Source organism: Parasteatoda tepidariorum, chromosome 1 (assembly GCF_043381705.1).
Source record: "Parasteatoda tepidariorum isolate YZ-2023 chromosome 1, CAS_Ptep_4.0, whole genome shotgun sequence".
NCBI classification, from domain to species: Eukaryota; Metazoa; Arthropoda; class Arachnida; order Araneae; family Theridiidae; genus Parasteatoda; species Parasteatoda tepidariorum.
This window is the reverse complement of record NC_092204.1, coordinates 106,703,435-106,724,354: the sequence shown is the minus strand read 5'-3', so window position 1 is coordinate 106,724,354 and position 20,920 is coordinate 106,703,435. Positions and strand designations below refer to the sequence as shown.

The 20,920-nt window shown below is 28.9% G+C and overlaps 1 protein-coding gene across 1 annotated transcript; it reads right to left on the bottom strand.

Moving 5' to 3' along the window:
- Positions 1-7,848: 7,848 nt before the first annotated feature.
- On the bottom strand, positions 7,849-20,229 carry LOC107441826 (uncharacterized). Its single transcript, XM_016055208.3, has 2 exons — positions 19,886-20,229; positions 7,849-9,889 (listed from the first exon to the last, which is right to left on the bottom strand). The coding sequence occupies exons 1-2, from the start codon at positions 19,895-19,897 to the stop codon at positions 8,714-8,716; spliced, it is 1,188 nt and encodes a 395-aa protein (XP_015910694.2). The 5' UTR covers positions 19,898-20,229; the 3' UTR covers positions 7,849-8,713.
- Positions 20,230-20,920: the final 691 nt, after the last annotated feature.

Genomic DNA, 20,920 nt, shown 5'->3' with positions numbered 1-20,920 from the left:
GAGAGTTGCAAAATACCCATCTCTCTTTTTTTACACTTAATGAAGGAAAGAATCAGACCACAAAGGCTCAAAAAAGCTGGTGCGAAAGTCATTATAAGGTTGTGCTTGCTTCTTCAGCAAAGTATCTTTTTCGATGAGTAATGAATTTTCAATATAATAGATAGATGTATAATAAACTTATATAATTGATAAATATCTGCACTTGAATTCAAACGTTAAAATTAGGAAAAACTTGACCTTTACAAAAAACATTACAATTGAAATTTCAACTAGTTTAAGTACTTAAATTTTAAATGGTTCCCTGTATTAAAAAACAATACCATTTTCAAGTGTTTTCTGACCACTACAAGCAAAATTTATCGCAACTTTTCCGCATAAATTAGCCAGGAGACTAAAAACTAAAATATAGAAAATATAAAAATAATATGTATTTGAAATTCATGATTGTTTAGTTAACGAAAAATGAGATAATTAATATAAATTTTTTAAATTCTTAAATTTTTTTAACGACGGGTAAAATACCGTATAGTTTTGCATTCATTGTTTTTCAACCATAATAGTTGTAACAGGTTTCAAAACTTTAAAGGCAAAAAATGTTCTTTACTGTAAACATAATGGTTAATTGGATGGACTTACTGCTGCCGTTTATTTTATCATAACCTTAATGTAATTCTTACAGTGTGCATGAAACCCTCGTTACTTCTTAACTATTAGTTCTATCTATACAATATTAATTCCATTCATTTCATTCGATTCAGCATTAAAAAAAAACATCAAAAAATAGCACCAATCTTTTCCAAATAGCAAGACTTATGTCCTTTTATTCCTGTCCTCACTTCACCATAACTTTCGGAGATAGAATATAAAGTAACCCAATATCTCGAAATTATGTCCTCACGAAAACGAAGAATTTTATAGTTTTCGTGAAAAATTATGATACATTTTTTATAATACATCGCTCCACTATCTTAACTACGTCAAAGTAATTTCATGCTGATAACAGAAATCGCATTTAATAAGATATTTAAAAAATACGAAGCATTATTCACATATAAAAATATTTAAGATCGTGAATTTCATTCATGTTTTAGTTTCTTTCATATTTGCATCTTATATACCTCTTTATCTAAACCAAGAGATCGAAATTCTAAGAATAATGTAATAATATAAATAAAATAAAATTATATACCCTGCTTCTAATCTATGTATTAACAACTCGTGGCTGATATGTTAATAAAAGTAAATAGTAACTTACGCTCTGTTATACAGATTTTGCAAACTTTTATTTTTACTTATCAGTAAATTGAATCACTTGTTTTTTGTTTACCCCGATTTAATGTTTCGTTNCTCAAATATGCTAATTAATTAGTGCTAACTATTAATTAAGTTACGAAATCAGACACAAAAACGTACTTTCTCTGAATAAAAATGTATTTTTTTTTACATATTTGGATTTAGTATCTTCAAAATATAGGGGGTAGCCGCAATCTGGGAAATGTGGTCCCCATAGTTTGGTCAGGAGAGCAATTCAAAGTTTGGACCCCTTAATGTTAATTTCGCTTTTTGCGTTTTCAGTCATATTTTAAAAACTAATGAAGCAATTCAGAAAAAAATTGCACCCACTCATAAAACTCATTTACCCAAAGATAATTTCATGAAAAAAATAATTTTTAATAATTATTTAACTAAAGTGAGAATGAAAAAATTTTGAATTATTAGGTATGGATTTTTTTATACCATTTTAATCTACATATTTTTCAATTGAAAAATCTAAAGTTTCAACTGTTTTTATTTATTAGAAGATGAGAAAAATTAATTATTTAAAAAAGAAATAATTTGACGAAATGATTAAATGGGGCGATTAATATTAAAATGTGATAAACTTACGAGGAACTTGACTTAGCGCGCGTAGCGTAAAATTTCATTCATATTTGTTTCGCTAATAATCGTTTGCTAATCTTTTTATTTTTTTAAAACTATAAAATACGTTGTTTCTTTTTTGGTCATCTAAAATTCTATTTGCAATTTAGTAAAGAAATTTGAATAAAAAACATTTTATTCAACGAATGTCGAGTTTTATAAAAGCATGCTTCTGATAGAATAGGATTATACACCAGATTGTATCGAAACATGAGGATGTTATTTGCTAATCATCTTTATCCAAAGAAAACCTTGTAACCTTTTAAACAATGAATCATACAATATGCAACATATTATTTCAATATCTTATTCTTAAACCTAACATATTTCAATGTTTTTAAAATACCACTAAACATTCAGCAATTCCTTGAGTTATAGAAAAAAGAAATATCATAAATTATAGAAAACCTTATGAATGTGCATTAGAATTACTACACAATATACATTTTATTTTTCAAGCACTTTCTTTTCTTCAAACTTTCTTGCCTGGAACACTCGATTGAAGCTGTGAAAATGATTATCCCTAAAATTTTGTATATAGCCATTATAATAAGTTATGCTAATTTGATTTCAGTATGAAATCCTCGAATAAGTATAGCAAAAGCAACATAATCTAAATAATATCAGATAAAAAGTTCATGTATTTAAATTATAAAAACTTTGAAAATCATAAATAATTTATAAATCGATTCAAATTTTCTTGTCAAAGGAGATTAAAATAAAAAAAAAATTGCTTTTTGGACAGAAATTAGCTTAAAAATAGTCTATTGCCTAGAAACTTCGAAATATTTTCTATTAATTAAACCTCTCTGAGTAATCACAGAGCATTATTTCAATTTTTTTTTACATTCAGAGAGCTTTGTTGCTTAGCAACCTAGTAAAATTAAGCATTCTTCTTTTGAATTAGACAATGGGTTATCTTAAAATATTCATTTGCACTGGCGACTTTTTTTGGCGGTTTTCTGGACTATCGCCAAATATATAAACCTTAATTGCTACNAATTCTCCATGGCCATCGGACTCCAGAACTTGCAAACCTTGTTATCAAGACTTTTGGAGGACTCTAATCTTTGCACTAGCATAGACACGACAACAACAACAACTGCCTTTACCATGCTAATCTATAAAAATGCCTTGTTATAAAATTAAATCAGAACAATGAAACTCAGAAATAAATATGCTTAAACGGCAATTTGAATACCAAATTTGCAAGTACTATTTCATTTCTGTAACGTAATGTACACTCCGCAAAAAAAAAAGATATCACCCTGAATAACTTTCGTTCTAATGATCGGATTTTCACGAACTAAGTGTCAATCTTAATGGTTCCTGGGTTTGACCTCAAATATGCTAATTAATTAGTGCTAACTATTAATTGAGTTACGAAATTAGACACAAAACGTACTTTCTCTGAATAAACATATATTTTTTTTTTTACATATTTGGATTTAGTATCTTCAAAACATAGGGGGTAGCCGCAATCTTCACCTGTCGACGAAATGACCTAGTCGATGAAATGAACCGGACAGAATCACTGCACTCTCAGAAGAAACTTATGTCAAAATATAATTCAAAGTGTGTGAATTAGCAAATTTGAATTTTTAACAGACAGATTTTTGGCTGATATATTACGATTTCAATTTAAAACAAATTTAGTTGTGAAGTTTCCGGGTGGTTAAATAAAGATACCAATAGAGTTTAACTATTCTTTGTGTCCAAAAAATAATAATTTTCCTTTGTTGGAAATAATTCGTTTTTACAATAATTTACATAGAAAATTGATTTTTATAAATTTTTCTAATGTTTTTTATGGACATTATATTTTATATTAACATTGATACTTTAACATTATATTAATATTTTCTAATAGATAAGTAGTGTTTCTTTTGTTAGGTTTAGAGAACTTTATTTATTAATTGGGGGTTCCGCCAAAAGAAGATTGATCATTTAGGGTTCCGCAGCCGGAAAAAACTTGGAACCGCTGGACCAGAGAATTACAATTGATTATTTCAAGAGCAATCGAAGAGGATTTTACCCGAAATATTTCAGAATTTTATTAATTTAGATATTTTAGTTTCAAACAACTTAACATCATTTATTTCATTTTACTATTTCTTTTTTTTTTTCATTAGGATATTATGGAAATTTAGAAATGTCAGTGAGTTACCGGGTTGTTTGACCTATTGCAGTAATTATGTAATAATGTCTGTATCATTATCCCCTTTTTTTAAGGTTTAAAAAACGACAGACATTACCTATTTGTTGTAATAACAGTCATTTTTTTTTTAAAATTCTATGACATGTTTGGAACTCAGGTGCTAAAGGTTGATAAATTATACTTTTTTCCGTGTGATCTAATATATTTTTTTTTAATTTCTGGAAAATCTCTTATTGAATCAGTATAACTTTTTATACAGATTAAATTAATGTCAATGTGTTTCCAAGAATTTAACCATTTTTTTTAACGTATCCAAAAAGTCTATTAGAAGTTCATTAAAACTTCCCTTAAGGGTACGCTATACAACGGGAGAAACTTTTCGTCGTAAATTCTCTTTTGAACCCCTAACTCAGGGATGGCGAACCAATGGCACGCGTGCCATTTATGGCACTCGACACAATATTTTGGGCACACCACCTATCACAATTGGAGCATAAGTAACAATTAAATTAAAATTCACGAAAAACACACAAAATAATAAGCAATTATTAATAAAAAAATTAACAATTAATGCTAAAAAAACAATTAATAACCGTAAAAAGCAAACTAACAATAAATAACTAGCAAAAATAATTTAAGAGTCCTGCTTAAACTAACATCTTACAACCTAATATAAGTTATTTGTCATCTAATCTGCAACAACAGAAGTCACACTGATGTTACTTTAAGTTGAATTATGCGTATAACTGAGACATTGCAAAATGTATTTTATTTCAATATAAATAAAGAGTTTTGAGTTGATAGTGTTTAGTATTATTATTTTCCCTATAATCACGAAGTCAAAATTATTTGACGGCACGTCTATGACATCATTAAAAAATTTTTTTAGAAAAATGACACGTTGATGTATAAAGGTTCGCCACCCCTGCCCTAACTTATTTGAAATGTAGAAAAATGAGTTCAGACAAACATAGAGTAAGCCATGAAATTTCAAATACTGAAAAGAAATTTTCAAAATGAATTCTGAGGAGTTTACTCAGGATTACGGAATGGAGAAGTTCTCTTCCAAAAATTTATTTAAATTTTGAAATTTTTTTTTTCTTTCAGCAATTTAAACTTCATGGCTCACTCTATGTTTGTCTGAGCTCACTTTTACTTTCTTTTTAATTAGAAATGGAGGTGAACGATAATTTGTGAGAAAAAGTTTCTTCTGTGGTTTGGCGTAATCATAAGTAGGTACTAATTGCTAGAATAAGAAACAATATGAATTATCCATGAATAAATAAGGCATTTTAAGCATGGGGACTCCATCAACAAAATATCCTTTTCAAGAGCTAACTTCTATTGTGATACATTGTTTTAGTCTTGAATGCATGTTACAGAATTTCTAACATTATATTGTCTGTTGGCTAGTTACCATATTCAAAATTTCTACAATATTGACAGAAATATTTCATACAGCTCATCACACACAATGTTCGGTCAATTCGATAGTTTTTTTAAATCAAGAAAATCTCCACAATATTATTCATAGAGAAGTATTTCATGCAGCACATCATACAGTTTTCCGTCAATTTGCTAGTTTTTTTTTATCTCAAAATCAGAAAAATTACTTCAATATTGTTCTTTGAGAAGTATTTTACGCCGCACGTTGCACAATATCCTGTTAATTTGCTGGGTATTTTTTATTGCCAAAATCAGGAAAATCTCCACAATATTATTCATAGAGAAGTATTTCATGCAGCACATCATACAGTGTTCGGTCAATTTGCAAGTTTTTTTAATGCCAAAATCAGAAAAATTACTTCAATATTGTTCTTTGAGAAGTATTTTACGCAGCACGTTACACAATATCCTGTCAATTTGCTGGGTATTTTTTATTGTCAAAATCAGGAAAATCTCCACAATATTATTCATAGAGAAGTATTTCATGCAGCATATCATACAGTGTTCCGTCAATTTGCAAGTTTTTTTAATGCCAAAATCAGAAAAATTACTTCAGTATTGTTCTTTGAGAAGTATTTTACGCAGCACGTTACACAATATCCTGTCAATTTGCTGGGTATTTTTTATTGTCAAAATCAGGGAAATCTCCACAATATTATTCATAGAGAAGTATTTCATGCAGCACATCATACAATGTTCCGTCAATTTGCTAGTTTTTTTTATGTCAAAATCAGAAAAATTGCTTCAATATTGTTCTTTGAGAAGTATTTTAAGCAGCACGTCACACAATATCCTGTCACTTTGCTGGGTATTTTTCATTTTCAAAATCAGGAAAATCTCCACAATATTATTCATAGAGAAGTATTTCATGCAGCACATCATAGAGTGTTCCGTCAATTTGCTAGTTTTTTTTATGTCAAAATCAGAAAAATTACTTCAATATTGTTCTTTGAGAAGTATTTTACGCAGCACGTCGCACAATATCCTGTCACTTTGCTGGGTATTTTTTATTTTCAAAATCAGGAAAATCTCCACAATATTATTCATAGAGAAGTATTTCATGCAGCACATCATACAGTGTTCCGTCAATTTGCTAGTTTTTTTTATGTCAAAATCAGAAAAATTACTTAAAATCGTTTATCTGGTTAAATTTACTTTTCAGTTTTGTTTTTTTACTAAATGTATGGTAATAAGAACTTTTGCAAATCAAAATTATTATGATAAGTTTATGTATATAGTAATAGTTTAATTGGATAAGAATAATAATTTACATGAATTTCTGGTAAAATCGTTACCATATGAATTGAAAAATTACCAAATAAATGGTTTAAATACTACCAGATTATTATTTTATTTTTTTTGACAGGAATGTCTTAACCATACATTGCGGTAATTTTGGCATAGTTTTTTTTCGCCTTGCAGGAATAACTAATTATAATACAGTTACAATTCGTTGTTCTTTTATGTCATTATTATTTTGTGTCAGCTATTTATTTATTATTTTGTGGCAGCAATCAATATAATCAATAATTTTGCATCAGTCAAAAAAATAAGTGTTTCAAAAAACAAAAAAATTTCGCAGTATAAATGTGTAGCCACACGGCTATGCAAGTAGCTTATCATACGAAAATTCCAAATAGATAAAAATCGCAATTTAAATTTTTTTTCGCTTAAATTGACTTTCCTATTGCACGTATTGTAACAAAATACATAGCCTCAGATAATTTTTAAGCTCTCTAGTTAGTCGGAAAGTGATCTCAGTTTTTTTTATAAGCGTTCTAAAAATTCCGTAAAACAGTTCAAAGTTCTTATTTCCTTGATTCAGAGGAAACACAAACACAATTTAAAGTGTGTTTTGGACAAAATATTTTTTTTTAGAAAATGTCATGAAATTTTTAGATATATGGGCACTTTTGGAAAGTATGAAGACCTCTGTTCCATATGCAGCCAGTTTCATGTGAATCTCGAGGTGCAAAGAAGTATAAAAAAAAATTATATAAAATGTCTAAAAGTTTCCGTCTACTGGCAGAAATTTTTCATTTTATGGACAAATTTAAATTTTTGTTAAAAATATTACTCCAGTTGGGCACCTTTAAAAATTATAACATACATTTCTTTCAAACAAAATTAGTTTTAAATAAATCCAGTAAGGCAAAAAATTGCATCAACCAAAATTTTCTGCCTTGACGGAAGATTTTGAATGTGTTGGTCAAGTATAACTCTTTTTTTTAGTAATAATAATAAAAACTTTTCATATTTGGTTATTAAAACATTTTTTACAGTGCAAAACAATGATGTCAACAACTCAGAACAAAACAAAGCAATGAAACATTCGGTATTGATTTATTAACAATTAAAAACATATATATCGTAATAATGAACAATATTCTTCTTAAAAGCAGTTTTTTTTTATATTTCTAAATGAATGAAGAAGAGTATGAAATAAATAAGTTATATGGGTGAAAATGTGGTTATAAAATGCAGCGTTTCCTGTGATTCAAATTTTTGCTTGAAAATACACTTATTGTAAAAATATTTTGTAATGCACTTCATCATATAATATTTGCTACAGTTAGGACAATATAAATAACATTCTTTTCATTTATCTGATGAAGTTATAAAGAATTTTCCTCAAAATTTGCTTTGAAATTAAAGTCCACATATTATACAAATTGTTCCGTAATCCCCGCCCTTTTTTTTTACATATATTTAGAATAATTGTCAAAATTAAATTCATAAAATTATGCATATTAGAAGTCAACAGTTAATATTTCAGCTGGGAAAAAACAAAAATGCTATCGAATTTCTAACGAATGCGGAAAGCGAGACTGAACTCTTGGAAATTCCATACAGTTCAATCAGGCTATCAAATAGATTTTGATGTTTTTCATTCTGCCTTTCTTAGCTATTATTCGTTAAATATAGATAAGATTTTTTTTTTTTACTTAATTAACTAGTTGCCTTCAATGTTTGCTTACTTCTTTGATTTTATTTTTGTCAAGGATTGTAAAAATACGGGCTAAGATTAGTAATTACGGAATATCCTGTACGTATTAGTAAATTTTATTTAAGACAAAATGTCTAAAATTTAAAAAACGAAGTTCGTTTGCGTGCTATGGTCTTCAAACCTAGGTTATCTCAATGTTCAGAAAATTTTGCTAAAAAGACAAGGGGAGGGGTAATAGTCATTCACTCCTGTTCAGACGAAGTTTCCTCTGTGGAGTCAGATTTTTCAGTTTCAGTATTCAAGGATGACAAATTCTGAACATTACTTGGTGTAGTTACTTCTAATTTAGTCATGGGTTTTTGCTTTTGCAACGTGGAATTTTCTGGATCTTTGGTTTTGTCACTTTTTTCTATTAACGATAATGTAGATCCATTGCTGTTGCTGGATTCTTTATTAATCTCAATAGATGAAGGTTTTGAGTTGCTTGAAGATTTTGGTTCCTCAGAAACTGATTTTAGTTGATCAGGTGGTGTTTCCCTTGGCGCATTGTTTACAACGCCTTCATTCGTATCAGGGTCGTTATTAGTTTCAGTCTGTTCTTCTTTATTAATGTCCACTAAATTGGTTTGTTTATTTAGTCCAGCATCAGATATTGGTACATTTGGTTGAAATCCATTTAAATTTATAGGTCTGTTAGAATCATTATCAAGAACTCTAATCGGTCCTCCAACATTGTAAATGGGTCGGTTTAATTCATTGTTGGTAGGTGGTGGGCTTTGGGCTCTTCGAATGTAAATTGGCGCATTGGATTCATTACGCACTGTTCTCGCAGGTCCCCTCTGACGGTAGTATATTGGTCTGTTTCTTAAGTTATCGGTTGCAAAAGATGGTCTTTGTTGGTTAAAAACATTTTGTCCATAATTATTAGCCACTCTTTGAGGTTGACTGTTTGGTCTATTATTATCAATTGCTATGAGCGGTCTTTGCGGGCCATTTATGGCCTGCCTATTTTGGTTACTTCCTGGAGATAATTGCGGTCCTCTTTGGTATCCGCCATAAGTGACAGGAGGTCGGTTATATCCATTACCAGTTGTTTCTATAGGTCTCGGAGGTTCAATATATGGACGGTTTATTAGATTATTATTGGTTCTTGGTGGGCCTTGTTGAAATTGTTCACTATAGGGTCTGTTTGATTCAGCACCTAATGTTCCAGGTGATGCTCTTTGGAACCCATTGTTATAGGGTTGCTGGTTAGGAGGTGTCCATCTTTGCTGACCATTGAATTGGGGCGGAGGTTGATTTCTTGGGCCGGTCTGAATATTTTGTGGCTGTCCTCCATAAGAATTAAAGGCCTCGTTTGGTCTTTGAGCTTGGATGAGGTGAACGAAAGAGATTATAATTGCAATCCGACGAATCAACTGGAAAAGAAGAAATGTTTCTTAATAACAGTTCAATAAAAAATTCCTGATATTATACAGTTTTATAAAAAAATATTAAACTCTAAAATGTAAAGAAGGTTACATGTAGTATTCATCCTCGCATCGTGTTTGACACCTCCCTTCCAATCGCTGAAAGGGTGTGGCTGGGTATGGCAAAGGGGTTAGTGTATGTTTGTAGTCATTGTCATGCCAAAGACTAGATACAAATTTCGCCAATGTGGGGAATCGCAACTTGGCAGCACATAATGTAAAAATATACCCCTTTTCTTCTGAAAGAGTCACTGCGCGTGCTCGAGAAATCGAAACTGCGAAATAATGGGAAATCGCACTCCTAGCTAGTAATATCGATATCATAAGTAGAAATCGATGTTTTTAAATACTCATTCCACAAACGTACGAGTTCTCAGCAGATTACAGATTAATCTAAAAAAAAGATCTTTCTTTCTCACATAATCGCAAACTTATCCTCTAAAGCTGTTTATTTTTCTGGGCTAAATATATTATGACAATATATTTCTTGCCAACATCAAGAGGGGTAAAAACCTCATATTAGATACAACCCCTTAAGTTCAATTATTTGTATTCGATTTTTATAATAAAAATAAGTAAAGTATGAAAATAGTGGGTTTTTTTCCATCGCTTTTTTTAACACAATGCTAAAAACATTAATTGCAGAAAATGCTTGGTAATAAGCTTTCCTTAATACCAGCTAATTCAAAAAATTTATTACAAGCACTTGATAATGACTCCCAGTTTGTCCGTCCCGAAATGGGAGCTTTGGTTGGAAGTGTTGAATTATCTATAAAAGTAAAGCAATTTGTTTCCCACAAAATCTTTTTTTCTGCTTTACATGTTCATTATTAAATGCAATAATTCTAAGAAATTGAGAAGAAAAAGAAATATTCTCAATCGACATAGCAGCACCCAATGGGTTTAGTCTTAAAATGAAATTCCATCATACTTTTTCATGAATGGCTTAATACTTATTGCATTAAATTTAATATATATTTGAGCAACTCGATATTAATAATTTGGAAAATTTATTGTCTTTTAATAGCTTTTAAGAGTAACATCGTACTCAAAAAATTCTAAAACTAAGGAATCTTATTTTTAAAAGGAAATTTCTAGAAATCATAAGAAAACTTCATTTTCATAAAAAATTATGGCACAACATTTTTTAGGACATCAAAACTTGGTCAGTTTTCCCCAAAGAATGTTATTTTCTGTAACTAAAACATAGCATATAAACTTTTTTTTAATGAAGGTTTGAATTAATATTCATTTCAAATTTGGAGAAATTTATTTAATTCTTTATTTTTAATTTGATTGTCATTGATTGAAATCATTTGAAGCATTCAGTCAATTAAAATTATTTTTACATCAGTTACTTAGTAGATAGTTAACTTCGCTTTTTTGATATATTTTACAGAGATATGTGAATTATTTTAAATATTTAAGCAAATATTAAAATTATTTAAAAGAATTTAAATAGTTATTGAAAATTTTTTTGAATAGTCAAGATCATATACAGGGTGTCCCAAAAGGTCGTTTACAAACTTAACATGCTGGTCTGTCATATCATGATGAACAAGATTTACATAGGAACTTGTGTCCGAAAATTAGAACTGAGACCGCTAGAGGGCGATAAGTGCAGGTTTGGATGAGGAGAAAAAAATGATATCGATAGCGGTGTTAATATGATTTTTATTATAAAACATCATTACATCACAGCAAATGCTCAAAATTCCTTCCATTTGCCACAATGCACGTTTCGCAGTGTCATGGTGGAACGAGCTACTCTAGCGTTCGCCTTCTCGGAGACTTCTTTGCGGGTTGATGGCATACTCCTGTAGCACGGTTTCCTCTACGACAGGTGTGCGTGTAGCACGTTCTCGACCGATGTGGCTACGTGTACAAAAGCACCTGTTTCACATAATCTGCGGTGCAATCGTCCAAACAAAACATGACTTGGCTGACGTCAGTTTGGGAAGCGCTCAAGGTACGTCCGTGCCGCGGCTCGTCCATTTCCATCAGCGGCGCCGTATACGTAATGCATGTCGGCCATTTCTGCGTTACTAAACTCATTCATCCTTCTCCTTCAACGTCCACGCCTGAAATGATTGTTTTTCCCTCTCTCCCGTTTTCGTGCAATTATCGCCCTCTAGCGGTCGCAGTTTTAATTTTCGGACACAAGTTCCTATGCAAATCTTGTTCATCATGATATGACAGACCAGCATGTTAAGTTTGTAAACGACCTTTTGGGACACCCTGTAGTCATATTATAATTTTTAGCAAAGGGTTCAGTGGTATATTGATCGAATTCTATATATTAGTATCAACCCTGTATTACAGACTAAGTTCTTCCTTTTTTACAGTCATATGAGAATTATTTTAAATATTTAACCAAATATTAAAACAATTTAAAACAAATTTATGCAATTATTAAATTATTATTATTTTCTTTCTCTCTCTCTCTCTCTTTTTTTTTTTTTTTTTTTTTTTTTTTTTTTTTNTTTGAATAGTTAAGATTTCTTCAATATTATAATTTTTAACAAGGGTTTCAGTGGTAAAATTTTTAAATTATTTTATTAGAAAATTTGAACTTAAAGGAAATATAATTGCTAGATTTAAATCAAATTGATTGAATTCTATGTAAATATTAGCAATCAAACTTGTATTGCAGACTAAGACAAAAACATGTAAAAAAAACAGCATTTTTTTTTAAAGAGGCTGATATGGCTAGAGGCTAATTCTTACTCACACCTTAATCTTAACTTCATTTTTATCAGCTCTAATTCATTATCCAAATACTTATTATACATCCTTATTTATACTATATATTAATATTATATATTAATAAAGACTTGCCTGCTTGTCATGATTTTTTGATCTATGAATATTTTATTTCGAATTTCAATTGGGAAACACAATTTTGTGAGTTGGAATTTTTAAGATTTCAGAATTTTTGCAAAACACTTGTATATTTAAAAGTGCATGATAAAAGCGCATGATGTGTATGGGTCAAATATTACTTTTACTTTATGCCGTATTATTTTAGATTAATTCTTATTCACTGACTTATATTTTGATTGTGAGAATCAAGATATGTTGTAATATGTTAATGAATTTTTAATAAACTTCGTAATTTCTTAATAAAATTAGTAGGTGCAACTTTCATAATTTCACTTCATGAGTAGTACAATTTTCTTAGTTTAAGAAAAAGGAAGATTGACGAAATAAATATGTAGATAGATTTTTAATTTTTTTGAACAGTTTTTTAAATAGTTTTTTTAAGAGTATATTAATAAATAGCATTTTTTAGATGTCAAAATTGACTAATTATGGGATTAATTATAAAAAAAAAACTTATCAAAATGAAGAAATAATATTTATATTTATTCATTACTAAAAATCCCTTCTTTTATAGTTAAGAAAAAAGGATTAAGTGATTATAAAACAAGATTAAAAATTTAGAATATGATATAAAATTGTTCGATATTTTTTTTTAACTAATATTTATTTTAACCGAACTTGAATTTTAACTGAAATAACTTCAATATTTTCATACTTCAAAGTATCTGTAAAGTACACTTTACAAAAATTATAAAATAGTATTATTACTTAATTGAGATTTCAGTGTTTTCATTTTTTCTTATTTTCCTTGAGCAATTTTCATAATTATGCTTCATATTATTAAGTGAAAATTTTATTTAAATATTTCAACAAAAAAAAAAAAAGTAAATCGAAGTAAAATTTTCATTATTTCTTTCAAATTTAAGAAATATTGCTAACTGTCAACTATCAACTTCGAGATAAACTTTGTAAAAATAATTAAATATTAATTTTAACCATTTTATTTCTATCAATTCATTTCATTTATATATTTTTCAATGCAAATAGCTTTGGATAATTTCAACGAAATAAGAATAAATTTGATAATGCAATCCATTTAAGAGGCGCTTGCATTAAAAAATCTTTCATTCTTAGGTATTTCAATTTTAAACTTTTCATATGTTTAGTCCCACTTCAACTCCGTATCCTTGTTATTTTGAACCCAATCCAGAAGACAAGGGAACTCCTGAACCAAATGTTGGGAGAAATGTGTCCTCATCGAGGACTTTGTGATGAAACTAACCCGTATTTGTGTTACATGGAGAAGAAAACCAAGAAAACATATCACGGTTAGCCTGACGGCAAGGGGACACTAACCATTGATCCGTCTACCGCTTAGGATATTTATTCTGCTGAGGATATTATCGCACAGTGGTTGGTGCAAACCGGAATCCGTATCAACCCTGGGATTTGAAACCTGTTCATCTAATTTGAAGGCGAACGTTATTTTCCCGAGCCATCTCTTATCATAAGATTGAAATATTCAGTTTAGTGAAGTTCAATGTAATTTTCATTAGTTTGCAGTTCAGTTAAGTTTGCGACCATGTTAGTGAGAAAGTTTTTATTGTGGTTTCTAAGATTTTATGCAGACGACTTCTTTCTCCTATTTCTTTGTGAGAAAGTAGTAAAAGAGTTTTTTAATTCTTTTTTTGAGGCAAATGTTACCAGTTTTTTTTTTTTAAAAAAAAAAAACTTTTTTTACAGACTATTGTATTAAAGAGCATTTTTCTAATTTTAGGTTTAAGCATTAAAACAAGGTTTAAAAAGGTTACTTTTCTAAAAACTTACTAAAACAAGTCACGCAATCATATACGATACTAACTTAATTTGAAAAATATTTTCAATTTTAACCATGTTTCTATAACCCTTTGATCAAGAGGTATTCACTGCACAGTTTCTGTACATGGGAATGTACAGAAAACTCAAAGTCTAATTTGATTAAAAGTTTAATATTTAACCACAATTTTTTTTTTAATTTATTAACTTAATTTAGCTATGTTTCGACATAAATAAAGATAATAGTTTTTTAAAAATATTAAGATATATATATTAATATTTTAAAAATATTAATATAAAATATTAATTAATATTAGAAGAGGTAATCTATAATAAATGTTTAAATAAAATTTACTAGAAAAATCGCTAAAAGGAAGAGTAAAATAAGACTTAAAAAATAAAATTTTTCTTTACATGGTACATTTTTACTTATAAATGTACCGTGTAATTAAAATCTCAAAACAAGTAATAGTTTTAAAAAATAAATTATATTTCAAAATAAAGAATTTCTTTTAAGAAAAATTTAAATATAGAAAATAATGTTTTTAAATAGAAATAACGTTTTTAAAAAACAATTAAATATTTTTAAAACAAAGAATGTTTTTTGAAAATAAATAATATTCAACAAAATAAGAATTTTTTTATAAATAATAATAAAAATTTGATCTTCTTTAAATAAAAAAGCAATATTTAAAAAAATAATAATTCCCTTCAACCAATAATAAAAATAAATAATGGTTTTAAAAAATCAATTTAGATTTTTTAAAATAAGAATTTTCTTAAACTTATAAATAATGTTATTAAAAATAAAAATTCCTTCAATAAGAATGCTTATGTTTTTAAAAACAAGAAATTCCTATTAAATTTCCTTTAAAAAACGAATTTTTATTTTTTAAAAATATTATTTTTAAAAATAAAACTTAGAGAAGCATGTCTCTAACTTCTTGATTGTTGAAAACATATTACTGTTAGTTCCCCTTTCAGTTTCAAACAAAGTAAGTACATGATCTTGTAATCTTTTTTCCCCCCAAAGAAATTGCTGAAAAGGTTACAATCGCACCTCCCAAATATGAGCTATATATTTTACTCTATAAGCTTCATGGGCAATAAACATTTGGTGTAAAAGCGGCAATAATCGCGCCAAGCTAGTTTACGGGATAAGCAGTAGAATCATATGAGGCTTTGAGTCGATGGGCAGAATTTAATTCTTTTCTAGATTTATCCTCCATATTGACTGGTAAACAAAACAGCAAGCAATATTTAAATTTTTCTTTCGATCTCCTTCCATCCACTCCCAGCGAACTGCGCTCCGGGAAAGAAAGAGAAAAAAAAAATTATCACACTTCTCGGTTCACAACTCATTTATGCAACAAGTTTAGGAATCATTATAAACTAATATTTTATTGCAGCAGGTGCTGATTATAGCAACTGAGGCAGGGACATTATACAGTCAGGGACCGATGAAGACAAATTCAGCCCCCCCCCCCCCATATTCTCCTGGCCCCATACAGAATATTTTGAAATTAAGTTACTGAAGTTTACATAATATTTTGAGTCCCAACAATAGAAAAGAATCTATTGAACTGCAAGATTAAACATTCTAAGAAATATTGAAAGCAGACAATTGAAGATTATTTTTCTAAGATGAAGTTTACGTATCTATAAATCAAAATCTAAAACAATGTTATGTCAAAATAAAAATAGTTTGGTGACCACAAACAATTGAAATCATCTGTAATTTTTGTTAAAAGTCACTGATTAACTGAAATATTTTTTTTTATTGTAAGATGTAATTATTTTTTATTTAGTACTTAAAATAACACAAAGCTATCTCACCTTCCATTTACTAATTTTTGTGACCCCTAAGGCCCATGCCTATTGGGCCTAGGCAATAATCAGGCCCTGTATACAGTTTTGGAATTCCCTAACGTCATAGATTAAAAAAAAAAATTTTTTAAATTTGTTTTCATTACTTACATCAATGATCTCTTTTCTAGGTTTTTTTAAGTGCTCAAGTATTAAGGTGAAAGTTCTATTGCTATTAGGTAAATATTTATCGAAAATTTGTGTTGAGCAGTAATATTTTGCTTTTAAAATACGTTATATTTTTAGATTTACTAAGTCTTTTGTAAGATTTACTAAGTCTTTTGTATGACTTACTAGATTTACTAAGTCTCTAAGTCTTTTTTAAGAGGTTGCAAACGTAGACTTTTAAGCTATTATACTTATTAATTATATAATCTATTGAAATTAAATTGCAAAGAGTGTTTAATTTTAAAATAATATATTTATTTAACTCATTCAAACCTGAATTTTTTTATGCCATAACGCAAAAAAGCTCCTTTTAAAGAAATGGTTATTTGTTTTAACTAAATGAATATTTTCTTCTATTAGCAACTATGTACTTGATTTTTGAAAAGAATAAAAAACGATATAAAAACAGTCCTGTTTCAGATAAGAAAAATTCTCGTAGAATTCTTGCAATTTACGAGACTTATATGTCATGCTAGGTCAAAATGGATTAAGTTAGTATTTATATATTTTATGCTTATTTGAGATTGCAATAAATATCTTTTATAAAAATTAAAACAATTAACATTTTACTAATTGAGTTACTTTGAATTCTTGATCACCCAGTGAATTGTCTAAGAATTTAGGATCCTTATTATTCGTGTATTTTCTAATATAACATCAAGTGTTTATTTTTTTAATGGATTTAAAAATAAGTGATAATTGGGAACTTTCAATTTGAAAAGAAGATTAGTGCTTAGGCGCAGCCATGTGACTTAAATCATATTTAATTGGATACCGATGTCACGCCTGTCTGTCGTTCGTAACTGATTGGCTTCTGAATCGACGAATGCCACGATTTATCCGTAACCCAAATACCAGTAGAGTTTTCAACAGAATTTCTAAGCTTTAGGTTCTGCTGTAACGTATAGTTAAACACATTAGTTTCCATAATAATTCTACACCCAAAACATTATTAGTTACTCATCTCGACATATAACTATAGCCGCACCTTCGGTGATTAGTTGGTTCGCCTTTCAACAGCCTTGTCAGAATAATTTAAGTTAAAATTAAAAATAGAATAATAATTATGAAAAAAAAAACAATTGGGGTATGCGCAACAGACGTGCCCTGAACAAATGCATTGCAAACAAGGCCTGTGAACTGCAATTTTAAAGTATGCTATCAAAATATTAAAACCATAAGATTTTAGTTCAAGATTTTACGTGCATGGGTAAAAAATCGCATCGAGGTTGGTTTTCTGATCTCGTGGTAATCAGAAATTCGAATTTTATATTTGCCTTTTAATACACTCAACAATCAGAAGGCGCATACATAATTTTCTTTTCTCTAGTCTCGATTGCGAACTGCTAATGATGAATAAATTAAATTTTAAAAAAAACTAATTTTTTTAAACTGTTTACATTTTGTTGCTGCTGGTCTGTCGATAAATCTCTACATCAAAATTTTAATTAAGAATTATATTACAACTAGGAGGCTCCGCCCCCTGCTCGCTAACGCTCGCCAACCCCCGAGAATTGCTACGCAATCCTATGTGGTTCACGCCGTGAACCATGGCTCGCTGCGCTCGCTCGCCAATGAACACAAAGTTCTAGCACAAAGACATAATATATTATCATCAAAGACATAGTATTTTATCATCAAAGACATAGTATTATACTTATGTAGAAGAATTCTACCAATGTTCTTATTGGCTTTTAAAAAAGTATATTAGCTATTTAGATTGTACATGGTGAAAAAATCAAAACATTAGCTAAATAAGAAACATATTAGCAAAATAAATTATCAAATATTGCTTCACTAACATTCTGCATTTTAAAGCGTGAAAATTCAATGCATAAATAAACGCGAAATATTAAAAAATTCAATGCATTCAATACAAACACTTAAACGTTTTTTAGACGTTTAGGTAGCTCCCAGTAGAAAAATATCAATTCAACAGCGGCCTTTTAAAGCATTCTCACTTCAATTAATTAATTAATTCCTAAATGAGTTTAAATTAAATATTGCCATGTTTTTAGTGCATGAATCTGAATTGAACAACCTGATAATGCTCACTCTGGTTATTGTTATCTGGTTGCTCACTACGTGCTCTTGCGCGCCGAATCCAATCAATTAAAAATGAAAACTGTTGCCAGCGCGAGAAAAGAAATATCATCGGTTTTACATACATACATACGTACGTATTAGCGTTTTATATAATATAGATTAGAGTCATCGTAAAGGTGAGGCAAGCGGGACGTTTGTCACGGACCCGCCCCAAAGCTATAAATTTATTTATTTATTATTATTTTTTTAAAAATATTTTTTGGTTTTAAAAGTTTGAATTTTATGACATATCAATCATATAGAGATTGAATGTAATAACTTAAGCCATAAGTATGGCTTCTAAAGGCAGCAGTTTTTAACATATTGATAATAGAAACTAGTTATGTTAAACATTTTTGCATAATACACATATATGAAAAAACAGCGATAATCGAAATTTTGAAAATCAAAATCAAAAAGAATAATACCAATGCTAGAAAAATTATTAACTACAAAAAATCGTACAATTCGTTTTTATGTATTAAACGATTAAACGTTTTCTTAAACTTTATCTTAGAGGCCCCTTAACAAAAAGAGAAAACGTAAAGGATCTTACAAAATATTATGCCTACGTCCTACTGCCTCTGATTAAAATTAGCAACCGAAATTTACGTAACTATTCATCTTCTACCAGCACTATAACAGAGTGCCAGCCACGGCTATCTCAATTAGCTTAATTCATCACGATCATTAACTCACTTTTTCACTACTTTTTAACATCATCTAACCATCCATTGTGCGCTTCGCCTGTTTTCCTAAATTTCATCACTTTTAGAATCGTTAGCTAAACACTTTTTTATTTATTTTTTTCTCCGTTTAAAAATAAATTCAAAACAAACAAATAAATAAAAAATAAATGAATGAAAAAAAAAAGGAATGAATAAAAGCTTTTTTTTTTTTGGATAAAAATAATTCCAGTTGTATAGCATTTGTCAACAATATCTGGAAAATCTGAAAGCCAATTCTAACGTATTTTTTAAGAGCAGAATCAATGGTACACACTTAGTTATTTGAGTATAATAGTCCTGAATAAAGAAGAAAAAAAACAGTTGTTTTTTAAATTATTTGTTATATTATAAAGAATGGTTTATGTAACATTTCAAGGAAAACTGTAAAAAATATATTCAATGTTTTAAAAAATTAAGTTATTTTTTTTTAGACTAACAATAAAATGTTGATCAAACTTACCACAGATACCATCGTGTATTTAGTGAATATTCCCGAATACCAACCGTTTGGATGGATAAAATCTTTCACCGAAACGATATCTTTTATACGAATTTTGTTGAGAACTATAAAATCACGATGAATTCTTTATTATTTTTGCTTAATAATGGGTAGTATTGCACCTTAATACAATGGAACAAATAATTTTTCCAATTACTCTCGTAATTGTTTACACTCTGTAAGGCCCAAGAGTTCTTTCAATTGTGTTTCGAGGATATTGCCACCATAAATGTGTCAAATATGAGAATTCAAAAACACGTAAAATAAACTAACTCTTACATGCGACTGTAGCAATTTGAAGAATAACAGAAGAAAATATGGCAGTTACATGCTTGGTAAGGAAAGAAGGGGGGGAAAAAAAGAAAGAAAAAATGGCTGAGGTTGATGATTTCAGACACACGATTCTACCGCAATCATCGACTTAATGTTTCAACAAATATTATGCTCTACGTTGAATATTTAAATGAGAAGAATATAATATACCATGCAATCTCCGTCGTTGCGTTAAAAAGAAATTTTTTTAGAATTTCACTGATTTACAAGATCAAAAAATTTTGCCCGCCTCTGTTGTTTAGTTCGGGACGCGTGGCTTTTAAATTATAGTAGGTATATTTTAAGCTGTATTTCAAACTTAGGGAAGCATGATTTTTTTTGTAATGAAATAAGGTTTTAAAAAATAAATATCACGTATTTATAAAGCTACATATTATTTTAAATACTCAATGAGAATTTTACATTTATTGTGCATCCTACTCATAGTTGCATTATTGCTATGTTTACATTTGATTTATTATATCGTCTCCTTAGACATAAGTGTAGATATATTTGTCTTTTGTGAAATAAAAACTTTATAAAAAGAGTACCAGCCGTATCGGAACTTTTAAAAAAATTTACATATAAAGTAGCAATATATATCGAAAAATAAAAACCGAATTTTTACAATTAATAAAAATTTCAATTGGTTTGGTGTCTAATTAGAGTTTTCGAAAAAAAAGA